At 37.2% G+C, this 15,830-nt stretch overlaps 4 protein-coding genes and 1 long non-coding RNA gene across 25 annotated transcripts in view; 3 read left to right on the top strand and 2 right to left on the bottom strand.

Annotated features, from left to right (window-relative positions):
- Positions 1-27: 27 nt before the first annotated feature.
- LOC100743153 (suppressor of cytokine signaling 5) lies at positions 28-3,411 on the top strand. Of its 2 annotated transcripts, none has more exons than XM_012389623.3 (6): positions 28-355; positions 566-1,164; positions 1,261-1,574; positions 1,641-1,880; positions 1,972-2,238; positions 2,329-3,411. In XM_012389623.3, the coding sequence occupies exons 2-6, from the start codon at positions 726-728 to the stop codon at positions 2,617-2,619; spliced, it is 1,551 nt and encodes a 516-aa protein (XP_012245046.1). In that variant the 5' UTR covers positions 28-355; positions 566-725; the 3' UTR covers positions 2,620-3,411. The 2 variants fall into 2 exon arrangements, with proteins under 2 accessions (XP_012245046.1, XP_012245047.1); XM_012389624.3 differs by having other exon boundaries at positions 30-369.
- On the bottom strand, positions 2,817-5,515 carry LOC100743272 (bis(5'-nucleosyl)-tetraphosphatase [asymmetrical]). Its single transcript, XM_003492027.4, has 3 exons — positions 5,271-5,515; positions 4,218-5,121; positions 2,817-4,053 (listed from the first exon to the last, which is right to left on the bottom strand). Exons 1-2 carry the CDS (start codon positions 5,377-5,379, stop codon positions 4,805-4,807), a joined length of 426 nt encoding a protein of 141 aa, XP_003492075.1. The 5' UTR covers positions 5,380-5,515; the 3' UTR covers positions 2,817-4,053; positions 4,218-4,804.
- Positions 5,516-10,097: 4,582 nt separating this feature from the next.
- On the top strand, positions 10,098-11,271 carry LOC112213424 (glycine-rich cell wall structural protein 1-like). The gene is made up of 2 exons (XM_024369933.1): positions 10,098-10,767; positions 11,231-11,271. Exons 1-2 carry the CDS (start codon positions 10,098-10,100, stop codon positions 11,269-11,271), a joined length of 711 nt encoding a protein of 236 aa, XP_024225701.1.
- LOC100741266 (serine/threonine-protein kinase MARK2) overlaps positions 11,118-15,830 on the bottom strand; it is a 56,918-nt gene continuing 52,205 nt past the window's right edge. For 6 of the 20 annotated variants that reach the window (XM_012389557.3, XM_012389558.3, XM_012389559.3 and 3 more), the window contains 3 exons: positions 13,213-13,254; positions 11,773-11,884; positions 11,123-11,576 (listed from right to left, as the gene is read on the bottom strand). In XM_012389557.3, coding sequence (XP_012244980.1) covers positions 11,358-11,576; positions 11,773-11,884; positions 13,213-13,254 — 373 coding nt within the window. In that variant the 3' untranslated portion in view covers positions 11,123-11,357. Of the gene's footprint in view, positions 11,577-11,772; positions 11,885-13,212; positions 13,255-15,830 lie in introns of all 20 variants that reach the window. The other 14 variants (XM_033322628.1, XM_033322623.1, XM_033322622.1 and 11 more) reach the window with 7 other exon arrangements.
- Positions 12,126-14,155, top strand: LOC112213414. The gene is made up of 2 exons (XR_002947310.2): positions 12,126-13,273; positions 13,471-14,155. It is a non-coding gene; the product is annotated as an uncharacterized LOC112213414 (long non-coding RNA).

Raw genomic sequence — 15,830 nt, 5'->3', positions numbered from 1 at the left:
GTCGCTATCTAGTTTGTATCTTACCAATGATGCACAAGAGAGAATCAGTTGGGGAAAATGGCTGACGATACATTAGGTGATGTTTTGACAATTTACTCCTTTCATTACATTAATTGAGAGAGAAGTGTGTTATATTTTAAGATATGTCTTCAATTGTATTGTGAAATACGTACTTTGGTGAAGACTAAAAATATTTGTCGACACACGTGCTTAAATTGAAGAGGGAAATCTTGTCAAAACTTGTCTGGACGTGTTTCAACTAGCTGCCATTAAGAAATGTTCATTATGAACGTCTGAATAATCCTTTTCTATAGCCTTTGTGAAGATATTATGCTATAGGATTTTTATATTGCTGGTAAATATGTATATGTAATTAAAATTCATATCTAAAGTAGATGAAATATATGTTTGTATTAAATAAGTCTCCTTTTGTTAAAAATTGATGCCATTTTACTTTAAAAAGAATAAATAATTGTTTTACAGGGAAATAACAATTACTTGCAATATTTTAAAACTAGAGAGTCTTCTATTTTAATTGATTTTGAAATAGTATACTTTGTTGTAGATAAACGAGACCTCCTTCGATTGAATCGATTGGCAAATTTATCTGATATAATAATACAATGATATTGTATAACGTAAAAGTGTTAATAACATTTCTGTAGAGGAGAAATGGAAATGAAATACTTTTGAGGGCAATAAGATGCCTGTCAATCCATTCAATAATGGGACAGCATTTCGCTAGTCTCAGGGAATTTTTTAGAATGGATGGTGAAAGGCAGTCTTCCGAAACATGTACTAATGTTATCCAGCCAACGCAATTAGAAATGATGAATCAAGATGATATAGAAAATTTATTGAATTTAAGTTTGATTCTTCACGAAGAATGCAAGACAGATGGGAGTTTGGATAATGATAATTTAAATTTAGACCTAGATAATCATAATTCTAAATTTGAAACTTTATACAGTCAACCAATCGAGACACAGGATTCAAAAAAGATTTATAATAATGGAAATATTACTAAGGAAATATGTTTTAAGCAACAGGAAGCGTGTTGTAGTAGTTCTGGGGGTAGTAATACTAGTAGTAGTTCTGAAGATAGTCCTATAAATCCTCCTTTAAGAAGATCTTCTAAAACATTATCATTTGGAAAACGAAAAGGTAAAAAATATATTTTTTGTCTTTCTCATGTTTATATGTTTGTTGTGGATTTTATTAATTTGTGTTATAAATCGATATGAAATTTAATATTATTAGGTAAACAACGTAATAAGGATCAAAGTCCAGTGTGTACTCATATTTTATCTTCGAAAAAGAAACGAAGTAGCTGGGTATTAAAATTTAACTGTGCTAAGAATAAAAGTTCTAAAAGTACAGATATTATTCCTGGTCAAGGAAATAATAGTTTAGATTGTGTTTGCACTGGTTATAGAAGAACCGAAGAACACCCTATGGGAGCTGGTGTTATATTTAATAGTCGGTCTGCTCCTCAAAGTCCAGTGCTACGACCGCTTCCTCCCAGCCCTGTGATCGACCTTTCAAGATTCAATCCAGAGGAATTTCCAATGGAAGTATGTCTTATTGCATCTGTAATAAACTTGTGTATTAAACTTAGTACTTAATAGTATGCATTACAGGATTGTGACAAAAGAGCACGACTACAACGTGCACGAGAAATGGAGGAGGGAGTCGAACCTCCTCCGGGTTATAAACCTAATTATCCTTCGGCAATTCAAGTACATCCAAATGGAATAACAGTAGACAGTTTGGCAGCTTTGTTCCAGGCGCATGCCGGTATACAAGCTGCTGCTTTGACAGCGTTATCACAAATCGACTTTACGTTAATTCCAAATATCGAGAGGCCAGCGCATACGCAGGTAGATTGATTAACTTTTACCAGAAAAGAAGGAATAATTGATTTGAATTAGGTTGGTGATTATTAACCCGTATTTGTATATATTTTCACAGGTTGATTATGTTCATTGTCTTGTGCCAGATCTTAGATCAATTACGGCTTGTTCTTTTTATTGGGGTAAAATGGATCGATACGAAGCTGAACGTTTATTAGAAGGCAAGCAAGAAGGTACATTCTTGTTACGTGACTCGGCCCAGGAAGAATTTATTTTTTCTGTTAGTTTTCGAAAATATGGACGATCTCTGCATGCCCGAATCGAACAATGGAATCATAAATTTAGTTTTGATTCGCACGATCCGGGAGTTTATGCTTCAGAAACGGTATGGAATATAATTGAATTTTTAAAAATATAAGTATAAGAAAAAGTACATGTAAATAGAGGTATACGATGTAATATATACTCTTTCCAGGTGTGCGGTTTGATCGAGCATTATAAGCATCCATCGTGTTCTATGTTCTTTGAACCTATGCTTACAATACCATTTCATCGAAATTTTGCTTTTCCTTTACAACACTTATGTCGAGCAGTAATTACTACACGGACGACATATGATGGTATAAATAAGTTGCAATTGCCAAAGACGCTTAAGAGTTATCTCAAGGAGTATCACTACAAGCAAAGAGTACGAGTTAGGCGATTAGATACTGAGAATGATTTACAATCAGATGGAAGATCCATATCATATTTACCTTTAATATAAATCTCTGTATTCATATTTAATAGAGTTTGTCAGGCATTATTTTATTGATTTTGCATTCGCATCTATCACTTTATTACAGTGATATATGTCTTATATATAATAGCAGAATTAATATCACTGCACGGGTATCGATATATATATATAAAAGCTATAATTAATTTTTCGTGAATGTTATAAAACTGAAAAAAGCTATTTCATTTTTTCTGGTAGTATCCGTCCTTTGTTTTCACGTTGTAATATATTGCATATTTCCGATTATAATTACATTTGTTCGATATGTATCTCCATGATCGCAAATATTTCGGATAATTAATTTAAGAGTTTGCAAAAAGGCCGATTTGGAACTACTACTTCCTTGTTTATAATATTACAATGTTAAAGATTAAAATTATGTTTGCAGAACACTTTGCGCTTAATAGAAAGATCACAATACATATTAGCAAACAAATCATACGCATATTCTACATAAAACGAAACATTAGTATAATTGACATAGTAGTTGTCATTTTTCATTTTATCATGATCTCTTACATTTGCATCACAAATACATCTATATGTTATTTGAAAAATAAGAAAAAAGAAAAAAAAACAGTACCATGTAAATACATTAAAATAGCAGTTTGAAAAATATTGCATATTATAAGTTTTATGTAATTTAGTATTGAAATCTTTCTTATCGTGTCTTTTTTTAACATTTATTTGTAATTTAATTTAATCGATATTCGTTTGAAGTATAATTTGGTTTATACATTATTTTAATTATGGTTAAAAAGGATTAAAAATATCTGAAATCCAATACCATTGTGGTGCTTTATATCAGCATATACCTGTTGACTTTTATTTTTCGAAAAGTTTGATCTTCTTGCTCTGTCTATTTATATGAAATGCCGGTTGTATTGAAAAACTGTCTGTGTTAATGTTTGCTGTTATTAAATACAGAAAATAGCAAGAATATGTTCTAAATGTATGTAATTATCTTTGACCTTGACAGAGTAATTATCAGCAATCACATTACACTTTGAAAAATGCCAATATTTTATTACGTATAGAGAGAATGAATGCTTAACATTTTACTATACATATAACACACATGGTCTTGGATATATAAAAGCGCATTTCTTTATATGATAAATTAAATTAATTTAATTTGTAAAGTAAAACGTTAATTAGATTAATTTAATTTATTAAAATAACGTAACAGATTAATACATAACTTTGAACGTAGAAATTTACTATTGGTTTAACATGCAATATTAGTATAAGTTATAATTTCTTTTTGCTTTAGTCAAAACACAACATAGTATAATTGTCTTACAGTAAACACAGTGAATTAAGACAATATTTCTTTTGAGTGTAATGCGTATTGTATAACAGGCAGCATTATTTTACAATTAAACCAGAAAAAGGAAAAGAACAACGTGATCAGAAATATATCTGTATATAATATAGGAATAGCATATTAATTTTCAAATGTTTCATCACGATACTTTGTTAACATTTTTGAAATATATAGACTTACACGTTATAATATCGTGGTCGTGTAAATTTTCACTGATGAAGTTTCGTGTATATTTTTGTGTAGATTTTTAAAAGGATACTAATGAAGTTTCTTTCCCATTCTTCAACCATGTATAACTCCGTAACAAGCATGTATCTAAAGTACCAATACTTTAAGAAAGAAAATAACCTTTGAAGTGGATTAATCATATTTGTTATTATTCACGAGATGCTCCAATCGAAATAATGAGGTTATGTACTAAGAGTTAAAAATAAAAAGAACGTCAAGCGAGACGATGCGTTGATAAGTTGATACCAGTTGATATATAAGATAAGTAAGTAAGTAAGTATATAGATGTGATACGTACCAACATTAAAGCGTGAAGTCTCACGAAAAATCGAATTCGATTACTCGAACAAATGATTAAATTAAAACTATGTTTAAGCCAAATGTTAACAATTCCTTGGGAATCGACAATGAAACGATAGAAACAAATTTCAATACACTATCTTTGATTGGATTATATATATAAGGAAATGTATAAAAAAAAATTTGCGAACACCATGACTACCATTAACTTACAAATGAGATTACGGGGAAGATCTTATACGTATATATATCATTTTGAAAGAAAAGATAACAATTTTAACAATAGAATCAGGATTTGTAGAAACTCTATATTACTATTTAAGAGAGATTTTTTAATATATAATCGTTAAAATTTCTCAATGTATTTTGCATTTCTTTATACTTTGCTACGGAACAAGCTTCTTCCAGTGGAAGCCATTTAAATGCTTGATGTTCGTGTGACAATCGAATTGGTTTCTCAGGATCTAATAATTCTGCTAACCAATAAATGACAATTTTCGGTTTCCCATTTGCTTCGTAATTTTGTTCTTCCTTCACGTTTTCGAAAATATTTAAATCATTAACCAATAAGCCCGCTTCTTCTTCTGTTTCACGTAGCGCGGCTTCCATGTCTGATTCACCAGGATCGACATGACCTGCACACAAAATATAGGAATCTATCACATGCATAGAAACGTAGAAACGGTACCGTTGTTTCCTATAGTCCGCAAAAAAGAGATTCGACTCTGTTAAAAGGTTAGGTGCTGAAATAACGAGTAAACGAACGAACGATTATACTACAAACCTTTCGGTGGGGTCCAATGATGCGTGCCGTAAGATACTTGCATTAGAAGATATTCGATTATTCCTTGAACACGTCGAAATACAACGAAACCGCAAGCGCGTGCCGTCATTGTACGTTCACTTAAAAAATTGTTGCTAGTGTTTATGTTTCGTTCAGCCACGGAACAGACAGGCAAGTGGCGACAAAATAGCGACGAGAAAAAGCTCTAATTTAATTATTTATGAGATTAGATTCGAATAGTTCGACGACAGATGTTATTCTATTTGAAGATTAATGTAATTAAAAGTAAAAGACTAATGTAATTAATGCATTAAAGTAAAAATCGCATGGAATTGTCTATTCGTATCTATCCATCTATCTTAACACACGAATAGGTAAAGCTAGAAGAAAAACCAGAAATATCGTGCAAGTATTATCGAAGAGCATTACAGGATACGTTACGGTACTAGGATTCCATGACGATTCTGAGAAATGTTTGTGAGAAATAGACATTATTATTCTCTGAGAAATGAAATGTTCTGTTTTGCCTCGAGTCATATATTGTTTAACATTTCTCCTTTTACATCAGTGAACAGGAAACAAGTGTTTTACATATTTTTGTAGAAAGTCGAGGTTTTGGATATTCGTAATGAAAACGCGGATTTATAAATAAAAATAAAGAAATATATATTGACGTGTTTTTCAATTTTGTCTTGAATTTGTTTTCCATTTGCATTTTTTAGCATTCTTGTTCGAGCGATCGTATCACAGAACATTATGGCATGTTAAAAAATTGTTTAAAAGGATAGAACATTTACCCTGTTGCGCGTGTACAATTTTGAAAGGAATTGGGAAACAATGTGTGTTACCATTTTATTATAAATGTTTCTGCTACATTTTGTTGGCTAAATACCGATCACCAGAAAACACTTAGCAAAGCTGTATGTACGTACCTATCTACAAATTGTTACGTGTATGTCGCATATGTTTGTCCGTGTGTTGTGTAGGTGTGTGTATATATGTGTGCGTGCAGGGCGAAGTGATGTCACTGGATGGATGACGAACCGAACCGAACCGTATCGAATCAAACCAAATCAAATCGAATCGAACCGGATCGGACCGGATCAGATTCGGTATTCGTTTCTCCCTCTATCGTTTTACTACTTACATAATAGAAAAATCACAAAAGCTTTTTGTTTCGCGGTGCGGCGCGATGAGGGTAAACGCGCGACACGAGCGAACCATGCGCTCGCCGTTTCGAATCGCTGCGCTGGTGTGTCATCCGTTCAGCTTTTCCATCTTACGATTTATTTGTCCACTAGTATTCCTCTTAAACTCGAGTTCTTCTTTTTAAGCATCGGTCATCAATTTACATATTTATTTGACGAAGCAAGCGAATGGCGAGCGGCGAGCGGCGAGCGAGCGAGCGAATGAACGAACGAACGAACGCACGAACGAACGAATGCACGGACGAACGAACGCACGAACGAACGAACGCACGGACGAACGAACGAACGAACGATCGCACGATCGCACCAACGCACGCACGAACGAACGCACGAACGCACGAACGAACGCACGAACGAACGCACGAACGAACGAACGCATGAACGAACGAACGAACGCATGAACGAACGAACTCATGAACGAACGAACGAACGAACGAGCGAACGAACGCACGAACGCACGAACGAACGCACGAACGAACGCACGAACGAATGTGTATTTATTTCGTTACAGTGGAATACCGTTTTCGCGCCTACTTGCATCTTACAGGGATATATCATTAACGCTACCGAAGGATCTTATTTTGTAACATTAATTCATAATTGCTATGGTAAAGATACAGTTTTCTACAGTATCGTGTCTTTTTTGCACAACGACGATTGCATCTGGAATTATACACAGTGCTGTTTCATTGACACGCGTGATCATTGCGAACAGATTCTACATTCTTTTTTTTTCCCTTTTTTTCGTTTACTACTTCCTTCTCTACTTCTCCATGTCTGCCATTGCTTCAAACTTCTTCTTTCTCCCTTTTTATCTGTTCCTTTTGTTTCCACGTCCATTTCTTTTCTCTTGTTTTCTTTTCTTTTTTATACGTAAAGGAATCGACAAAGGGAGAGTTTACGGATCGGTAATTCGGACAGCGATTCGACTTGTGTCACAAGGATCTTCCGTTCGCTGTATTACATATCATTCGTCGAAAATCGTGTCCGACATAGCATAATTATTCGTATCGAGCCTCTCGATACGAATAATATTTCAAAATACGAAGCTTCATCGAAGACTAGTCGAAAGACGATTTGCTTGCAACTCATTTGGGTCATAAAAGGAAAAGATATTGATGAAGTTACACTTAAACGCTATACGCACAGTAGTTAATCGTAGATCGAAAACTGAGTTTTCGCGAATTCGTTCTACGAACGCGAGAACGACATTGTCACAGATCGTTGATAATAATACTTGGTCGTTATCGGTCGTTTCCGGCGACTCGAAAGAACCATGCACCGGAGAAACATGCGCTGAACAATGAAGAGTTTTCATCGAATCGAAAACGAAGATTTTGCTCGACGTTTGGAGGCACGTTCGTGTGGTTTTTTTTTTTAACGCGTGTTAGAAACGTGAAAAAATCATTCGAGTTTTGTATTTATTTAAATAAATTAGTCATTGCCTGCTGTGTAATGTAGACGATCAATCTTAGGCAAATATAAAAGGATCGCGCGATTACTCGAGTCTCGAACTTTCTCTCTTTTGTTCTCCTTGCTTTGTTTGCACTATTCTTCTTGTCTTTTCTTCTCTTTCCCTTGCCTCCTCCTCCTCTTCCTCTTTCAGCTCCGCTATTCCTTTCTCTTTTTTTTCCTTCCCTTTTTTCGCCGTTTTTAAAATTTCTTATTTGCATTCATAGTGTATGAGGCTTCATTTATTTGGTTAATTTAGTACCTTCGTATATTATATTATGTATATACACCAAGTCTCTCTAGACGCCTCTACATTTACAATAATTCCTAATTTAAGTTCATTCAACCGCGAATACATCTGCGAATAAAAGGTTAAATAGCGTAATAGTATATAGCCAATTACAATACTTAAATATAATCTTACATAGTATCCTTCGTAGAAATAACAGATCTCGTTATCGACGATGTCGTGCGCGCGTGCATATTTGCTAGGTATACCGGAATCGCTTCGGAGCAAAGTACTTACTTGCATCGTTACTCGCGCGAGATATATACGAGTGGATTCGATCAATAATAATCCTTAAGTTACGATAATTAGTAGCTCCTCTTTCTCTATCTTGTTCCGACACGTTTAACATTGTGTCGTAATATTATTGGTACATTATTGATAAAAATAAAAATAAAAATATGTATAATAACAATAATAATAATAATAATAATAATAATATTAATAATAATAATAATAATAATAGTAATAATAACGCGTTAATTAATTAATTTGGCTGATGCCTACAATGTTGCATAGTTTTTAAACTTACGATATAGATAAAAAAGTAAGGTGTTGTAAAAATATTTGAAAGGATAAATGGTTGGGCGCGGACGTGTTGATACATTCGCGTAATATTTCGAAATGGTTGAATTTCCATCAACCTTCAACGAATGACAAGTGTGTAAAGATGCTTTTGTTACGAGTAAAAGTCTACGTATTCCTTTACAGATTACTCGAATGGTTTGATCGATTATGTACAAAGAGACCGCTTGTCTTCTTAAGTGCTCTTCACATATAAAACAATTTGAAAAGTGAACGTTGCGAAAAGAAAGACTCACGACGTAGTAGATGTTCTGCACAATGCGCGCTCGATCGAACGTCTCGCTCTAGAACATTCGTTTTTCCCCGAAAAATGCGGTTCTTCGTCCCCTTGTTCCCTACCTTGTTCGCAGAGAAGACAGTTTGTCAATTCTATCGATACGCGTCGTTAGGCACAGTTTACATAGAACGTAATATGTTTTTCATTAACAAGTTTCGGCCCTGACGATTTAGCGGCAAGAGAAAAGAAATTCGAGAATAAAGAAAGCTCGAGCGTAATTCTAAAACGGTAGAATGTAACCGAATATAAGATTGGCCTGAGTTACGCAAAACGGCAATTTTTCAGTTTCATCGGAAACAGTATTGTAACATCGATAAAATAACTCTCAATATATAATACTGTAAACGCGTAGCGTTTCAAGTTCTAACGCGACAGGCCACCGCTCCTGTGTAACGTGTGCATGATCGAGCATGTCTCGAACGATCGATACGACGATGCGTACGATACCCTCGAGGTATCGAGGTTGTCAGGAACTATCCTTTGTATACCAACGAAAAGAACGTCAAAATCGTGTTACCGCGATCGTAGCGTTCGATGATAATTCGACATTTCTCTTCTCCTTTTTCCTTCTTCCTTTCGCCTCGCCTCTTTCCCATTTCCGTGGCCATTGGATTCTTTCGTTCATCGTTGTCCGATCGGCAAAACACTCCATTCTCCTCGCACTCTCAATCTTCCTGTCATTGTATCGGTCCGCGTGCAGTAACGATTTCACGAAGAACCGACTGTTTCGTTTCGTTTTGGCACTCGGGAGTATTTGAATACGCGCGCGTTCAACGGTCACGGATCACAGTATCTTCGAGGCTTCCGAGTAAATAGCAGGACGACGACGTAACGCGTTGATAGATCGATGATCAGTGTGAGAGTTTGATTCGGCCGACGTTACTTTCGTTGTTCGACTGGGACAAAATTCGGGCAATTGTTCAAACGAATATTTCTCGGTTATTGGTTTCGGAACGAGGGTTAGAACCGGATCCAGAACTGGAATCAGAATCGGAATCGATATCGGTATTGGTATCGGTATGGGCGTTGATGTCGGTGTCGGTGTCAGTGTCGGTATCCATATCGGTATCGGCGTCGGCATCTGCATCGGCGTCGGTATCGGTATCGGCATCGGCATCGGCATCGGTATCGGCATCGGCATCGGTATCGGCATCGGCATCGGTATCGGCATCGGCATCGGTATCGGCATCGGCATCGGTATCGGCATCGGCATCGGTATCGGCATCGGCATCGGTATCGGCATCGGCATCGGTATCGGCATCGGCATCGGTATCGGCATCGGCATCGGTATCGGCATCGGCATCGGTATCGGCATCGGCATCGGTATCGGCATCGGCATCGGTATCGGCATCGGCATCGGTATCGGCATCGGCATCGGTATCGGCATCGGCATCGGTATCGGCATCGGCATCGGTATCGGCATCGGCATCGGTATCGGCATCGGCATCGGTATCGGCATCGGCATCGGTATCGGCATCGGCATCGGTATCGGCATCGGCATCGGTATCGGCATCGGCATCGGTATCGGCATCGGCATCGGTATCGGCATCGGCATCGGTATCGGCATCGGCATCGGTATCGGCATCGGCATCGGTATCGGCATCGGCATCGGTATCGGCATCGATATCGGCATCGGCATCGGCATCGGCATCGGCATCGGCATCGGAATCGGTATCGGTATCGGTATCGGTATCGGTATCGGTATCGGTATCGGTATCGGTATCGGTATCGGTATCGGTATCGGTATCGGTATCGGTATCGGTATCGGTATCGGTATCGGTATCGGTATCGGTATCGGTATCGGTATCGGTATCGGTATCGGTATCGGTATCGGTATCGGTATCGGTATCGGTATCGGTATCGGTATCGGTATCGGTATCGGTATCGGTATCGGTATCGGTATCGGTATCGGTATCGGTATCGGTATCGGTATCGGTATCGGTATCGGTATCGGTATCGGTATCGGTATCGGTATCGGTATCGGTATCGGTATCGGTATCGGTATCGGTATCGGTATCGGTATCGGTATCGGTATCGGTATCGGTATCGGTATCGGTATCGGTATCGGTATCGGTATCGGTATCGGTATCGGTATCGGTATCGGTATCGGTATCGGTATCGGTATCGGTATCGATATCGGTGTCGGTATCAGTATCGTCGACGAGGTTAAAGTCCCAGAAGAAGGAAAACTGAAAGTCGTCGGTAACCGTGAATTTGCGTCATCGATCACGAGAGCGTTATGGGTTGGCGCGAGTGGATAGAGCGCCTGTTGTCGGCAGTCACAGCTTGAGTTCGTTCGCTATTTTGCTAGCAATGTTTTTGAAGCCGATCGATGTGCCTGAGATCCGTTTGAACCGTACACCGTTCAGAGAAAGTCGTGGCAGTTTACAGACTTCTATCTCCCACTGTACTTGGCTATCTGTAGCCGCGTCTCCATGTGCGCACAGTAGCAGGAACCTTTCGCGTTGCTCGTACTGACACTTATTGGCGTCCAACACCTAGAGAATCGATCGACACACATTAGTAAATCCTTTATGCTCGTCGTTACGATATTCGAAATTATAATATCAGAGTTTCTACGAGACAACGCGCTACAATCATCGTTATACTCTTTCTTTTCTTTATTTCCTCTACGAGGCACACGAACAAATATATTAAAAGGATATTTTAAGGATATACGATCCATTGCAATACCTTTCGAATTTCGGACATGATTTCGTTCGGATCTCGACTACTCGTGGTTTTCATACTCCAAGTGAAACGTAGACTGCGTGGTTTAACTTGCTCGTCGTTAGTGGTTGCTCCGCTGTAACAAAAGAACGTTTTAACCCCTTGCCCTACGATTTAAATTCCGAATGCGACCAAGAAAAAGTGTTTGTCGCCTGTATGTAGCTCGAAGAACATACGTTTCATGCTCGTGTTGTTTATGATTGACCCCCGAAGGGCGTATCACGAGTCCAACTCGACGTTGTAGATTAAATTTTCTCGATCGAGTTACGCGTTGTTCGTACGAAAATTTTCGAGCGACTGAAACGTATCGATTAATCGTCAAACATTCATCTGTCGTTACCGCTCTTTTTCTGCGTTCTCGTGTCGTATCGCATCCATGTCTCCCATTTCCCGTCTCGTCGTTCACAGAGATCTCGATAGTTGCGGAACACGTGCATTAAGATTTCGTAAGCCGTAGATCATTGAATGATTCGAAAGACGCAACGTAAAACGTGACATGCGTGCACACATGCATACATACCGACACTTCTATAGGAGAAAAAGCTAACAATTTTCCCGAGAAACGTGTCAATTATACGTAAAGACGGTCAAAGATTTCGAATTTGAAACAGCGTGTATCGCGGTTCTCTAACGTTCGATTTCTTTTCCTTGTCCTTCCGTTGCATTCCGTTTCGTTTCGTTTCGCATCGTTTGAATTATCGGCGTGCGGCGCGATTACACACAGAAACTTTCTTCCTTTTTTCTTGCTCGTCTCGCGATCGAATCGTCAGATATGGAAAAAAAAATAATCGATCCGACCTAATACATTTTAATGTAGTTAAAATAATCACACAGCTGTAAGATAAAAGAGAAAGAAAAGAAGAAAGAGTATGTGAAAAATTGAACGAGGAACGTTCTGTTCCTATGACATGTATATCGCTGTCTATCCAGCCGATCGTTCGGCTGGTTCGTATACGGTACACGGTATACAGTACGCAATTACGATTATTGCGTGGCAAGTAACGCATCTGTATCGTATACGTATGCTTCAAGTATATACATCGGTGCTTTTCTATCGATACACATGTGAAACATTGCTCTTCGAATAACGAACACATTGCTTTACAGAAAGAGGCGTCACTCTATTCTACGTCGTAATGAGACTGTATGGATTTACATAGCAGTTAAGCGTCGATAAAGAATAATCCAAGTAAAGATACAGATTCGAATGATTCGCGATAACGAACGAAATCTTGAGAAAAAAAAAAAATAAAAGAGAAAAAAAGAAAAAAGAAAGAGAAGAAGTAGTAAGCGGTGAGAAAAGAAAGAATAAAAAGAAAGAACGAGACAACGGAAGAGAACAAAATGGATAAAATACGAAATTAGAATGTGTGGACCATGGTATTATGGTATGTAGCAACGTACCTCACTACTGGGTGCTTGGGAGGTACGGATGGGTCCATGGGGCTGAAATAACAAAACAAAGGTAGTTGCAAATACTAAATATGATAAATCATCAAATCAAATTCAGGCAAATTCAGTTCATACGTTTAAGCACCACCATTCTTTCTATCACCATCGCATACCTATCGCAAACATTGGCGAGTTATACCAGAGATAGTTCTAACGGTAGATAGCATTGATTAAAAGAGTCAAACGAATTTTATTACCGTTTTTTTCTAGCATTTCAGGGCAATATAAATAGAAACGAAGGTTAATCGAGTGCTTGTTACTCGTCTACGATGGTCATACATGTTGTCAATGGTACAAAAATACGTCCACGTCCATTTCCTGTCTCAAACGTTCGAGCATCTACAGTTCGAACTAAAGCTAATTGCACGCAACGCTTTTAACAAAAACAATATATCGTACAACGCACACGTAGAATAATCGAATTGCTTTTGAATAGAGGATTGAGAAATAAATTGATACAACACATGTATAAGGCAGTTTTAACATATTTATTAATATGAAATTATTACTATTATTGCTTCTTAAAATTATTTTAAATAATATTTCTATTCACTTTCTATTAGCTATTTACTGCCCTCCGTATCGTAAAGATCTAAAGTAATCGCCTTTCAGATAGATCCATGAAAATGATCGGTTCTCGGTCAAAGATCCATCGACGAAAGGGGGGGAAAAATCAAGAAAAAAGAAAAAAAGAGAAAAGAAAAATGCCAGACGTTTGAACAGTTGGATGAGAGCTGGAGTGCAGCAAAGAGCATTTAATATCATTTACAGATGTGCTATATTGGTAAATCTTGCGTATAAAATCTTGCGTTGTTGGTGTCATTTCTCTTTTCCTTTATCCCTCCTCTATCTTTATACGTATTACAATATACACGACAAATTCGAGATGCTTAAATTCCATTTCCTGTATCTTTCTCCCGTGCGCGTAAACTAGCAATCTACTCGGAGATCTTGGGAATACGTTATCAATTTTTCCTTTCCATCGCCGGAATCTAAAGAATTTTTCAATGAAACCCAACGTTTTCTTTCGATTCTATACGAACGCGCGTCGTATGACATCGAAGATTACCAAGTTAGGTAGAGTAACTATAATAAAAGAATAATAAAAGAAATTTTCGGTCGATGATTAGTCGCGATGAACTGTTTTTTTGATTTGAGAAAAACGTTGGAATTAACGCGCGAAAAGATACTTTTGTATACCAGCGAGCAACCTCGTTCGATCGACGAAAATTCGTGACAAAACAAAAAGACTTACGGCAGTTTTAATCGTTAAATTCACCCAAGGCCTTCATTCATTCTTTCGCTCGTTCGCTCGATCAGGCACCCATTTTCGTCATACGATCCTTTTCTTTCTTCACTTACACCACAACGTATTACAAATCTTTATTTTACTTTCTTATTCTCTCTTTTGTAAGTAATGGTAGTTATCGTATCGTTCGGTATGTACATATTACGCATTTTCATCGGACTGTGTGAAATTTGTATCGATGCTTGAAAAACTAGTGCATAGGTTTCGTATTCGTTTCATCGTTCTCTTTTTCTCTTTTTTCTTTCCTTTTTCTCGTTTTCTTTTTCTTTTTTTTTTTTTTTTATAGTAAAAATACGCATGAAATGTATAACATCGAAAAGAGGAAGGCACGCAGTTTCGACAATGATCTGGTTTACGCAATATTCGAGACCATTTAGACGATCAATTACCTGACAATTATTTGACAAAGAGGACGCTCGTATTTAAATATAGGATACTGTTTGCTCCGTTCTTGTGGTTTGCTTACGTATCTCTCGTACAAGTTATAAAACAAATAGGTATTCGCAAAAATATGACATCGATCGTAGTGGAAAAACGACTTCGAAGTTTACGAATTCGTATTATCGGACGTGAAACATTGTTGCGTTAAAAAAAAAGACGTTTGAAGAATAGGTAATTTTCTGTTAAATCGCGATTACCATAAAAAATAAATTGTATATGATTTTACTAAATTAACTAACTAGCGTACTACATCAATTGCGATAAGATAATATCGCATATAAAAATATGGAACAAACCGTTCGAGTCTTGTTCGTTTTAAATCTTCGACATCTTCTTTTTCTTTTTCCCCCCTTTCTTCTCTTTTAACAAAAGTCGCGTTTCTCTTGGACGCTAGAGATAACCCATTGTTTTAAAACTTGACCTTTTCTTTATTCTTTCACTTTTGCCTCGCACTTGCTTAGTATTGAGATCAATTACGAAACAATATCGTATTGCTTTAATGCAAAAGAAATGGAAAACCTGATGTCGCTTCGCTCTTTTTCTCCTTTTTCTCTTTTCATTTTCCTCGTCCGTTTGTTATCGTAATTATTACTATTAATATTTCTTTGCTAAATAAACTGTTTAGCGGTAGGAAGAAAATGCATATCCGCGCAACGGAATAGTTTGCTGTTCGTTTACGCAACTCGAACTCGAGAATTGAGCTGCAATTCGAAATTCGAAGGTGTCTGAAGGAAATCTGAATTTCCAGGATAAATAAGTCGACGAGCAACGGATGGTTGCCGTTTCGTTACGGCGAGTATGTTAAAAAAAAAAAAAAAGG

This window comes from Bombus impatiens, unplaced genomic scaffold (assembly GCF_000188095.3).
Source record: "Bombus impatiens unplaced genomic scaffold, BIMP_2.2 scf_0647, whole genome shotgun sequence".
Classification (NCBI taxonomy): Eukaryota; Metazoa; Arthropoda; class Insecta; order Hymenoptera; family Apidae; genus Bombus; species Bombus impatiens.
Note: the sequence above shows the minus strand (reverse complement) of the source record. Positions and strands in the feature narration are given on the sequence as shown.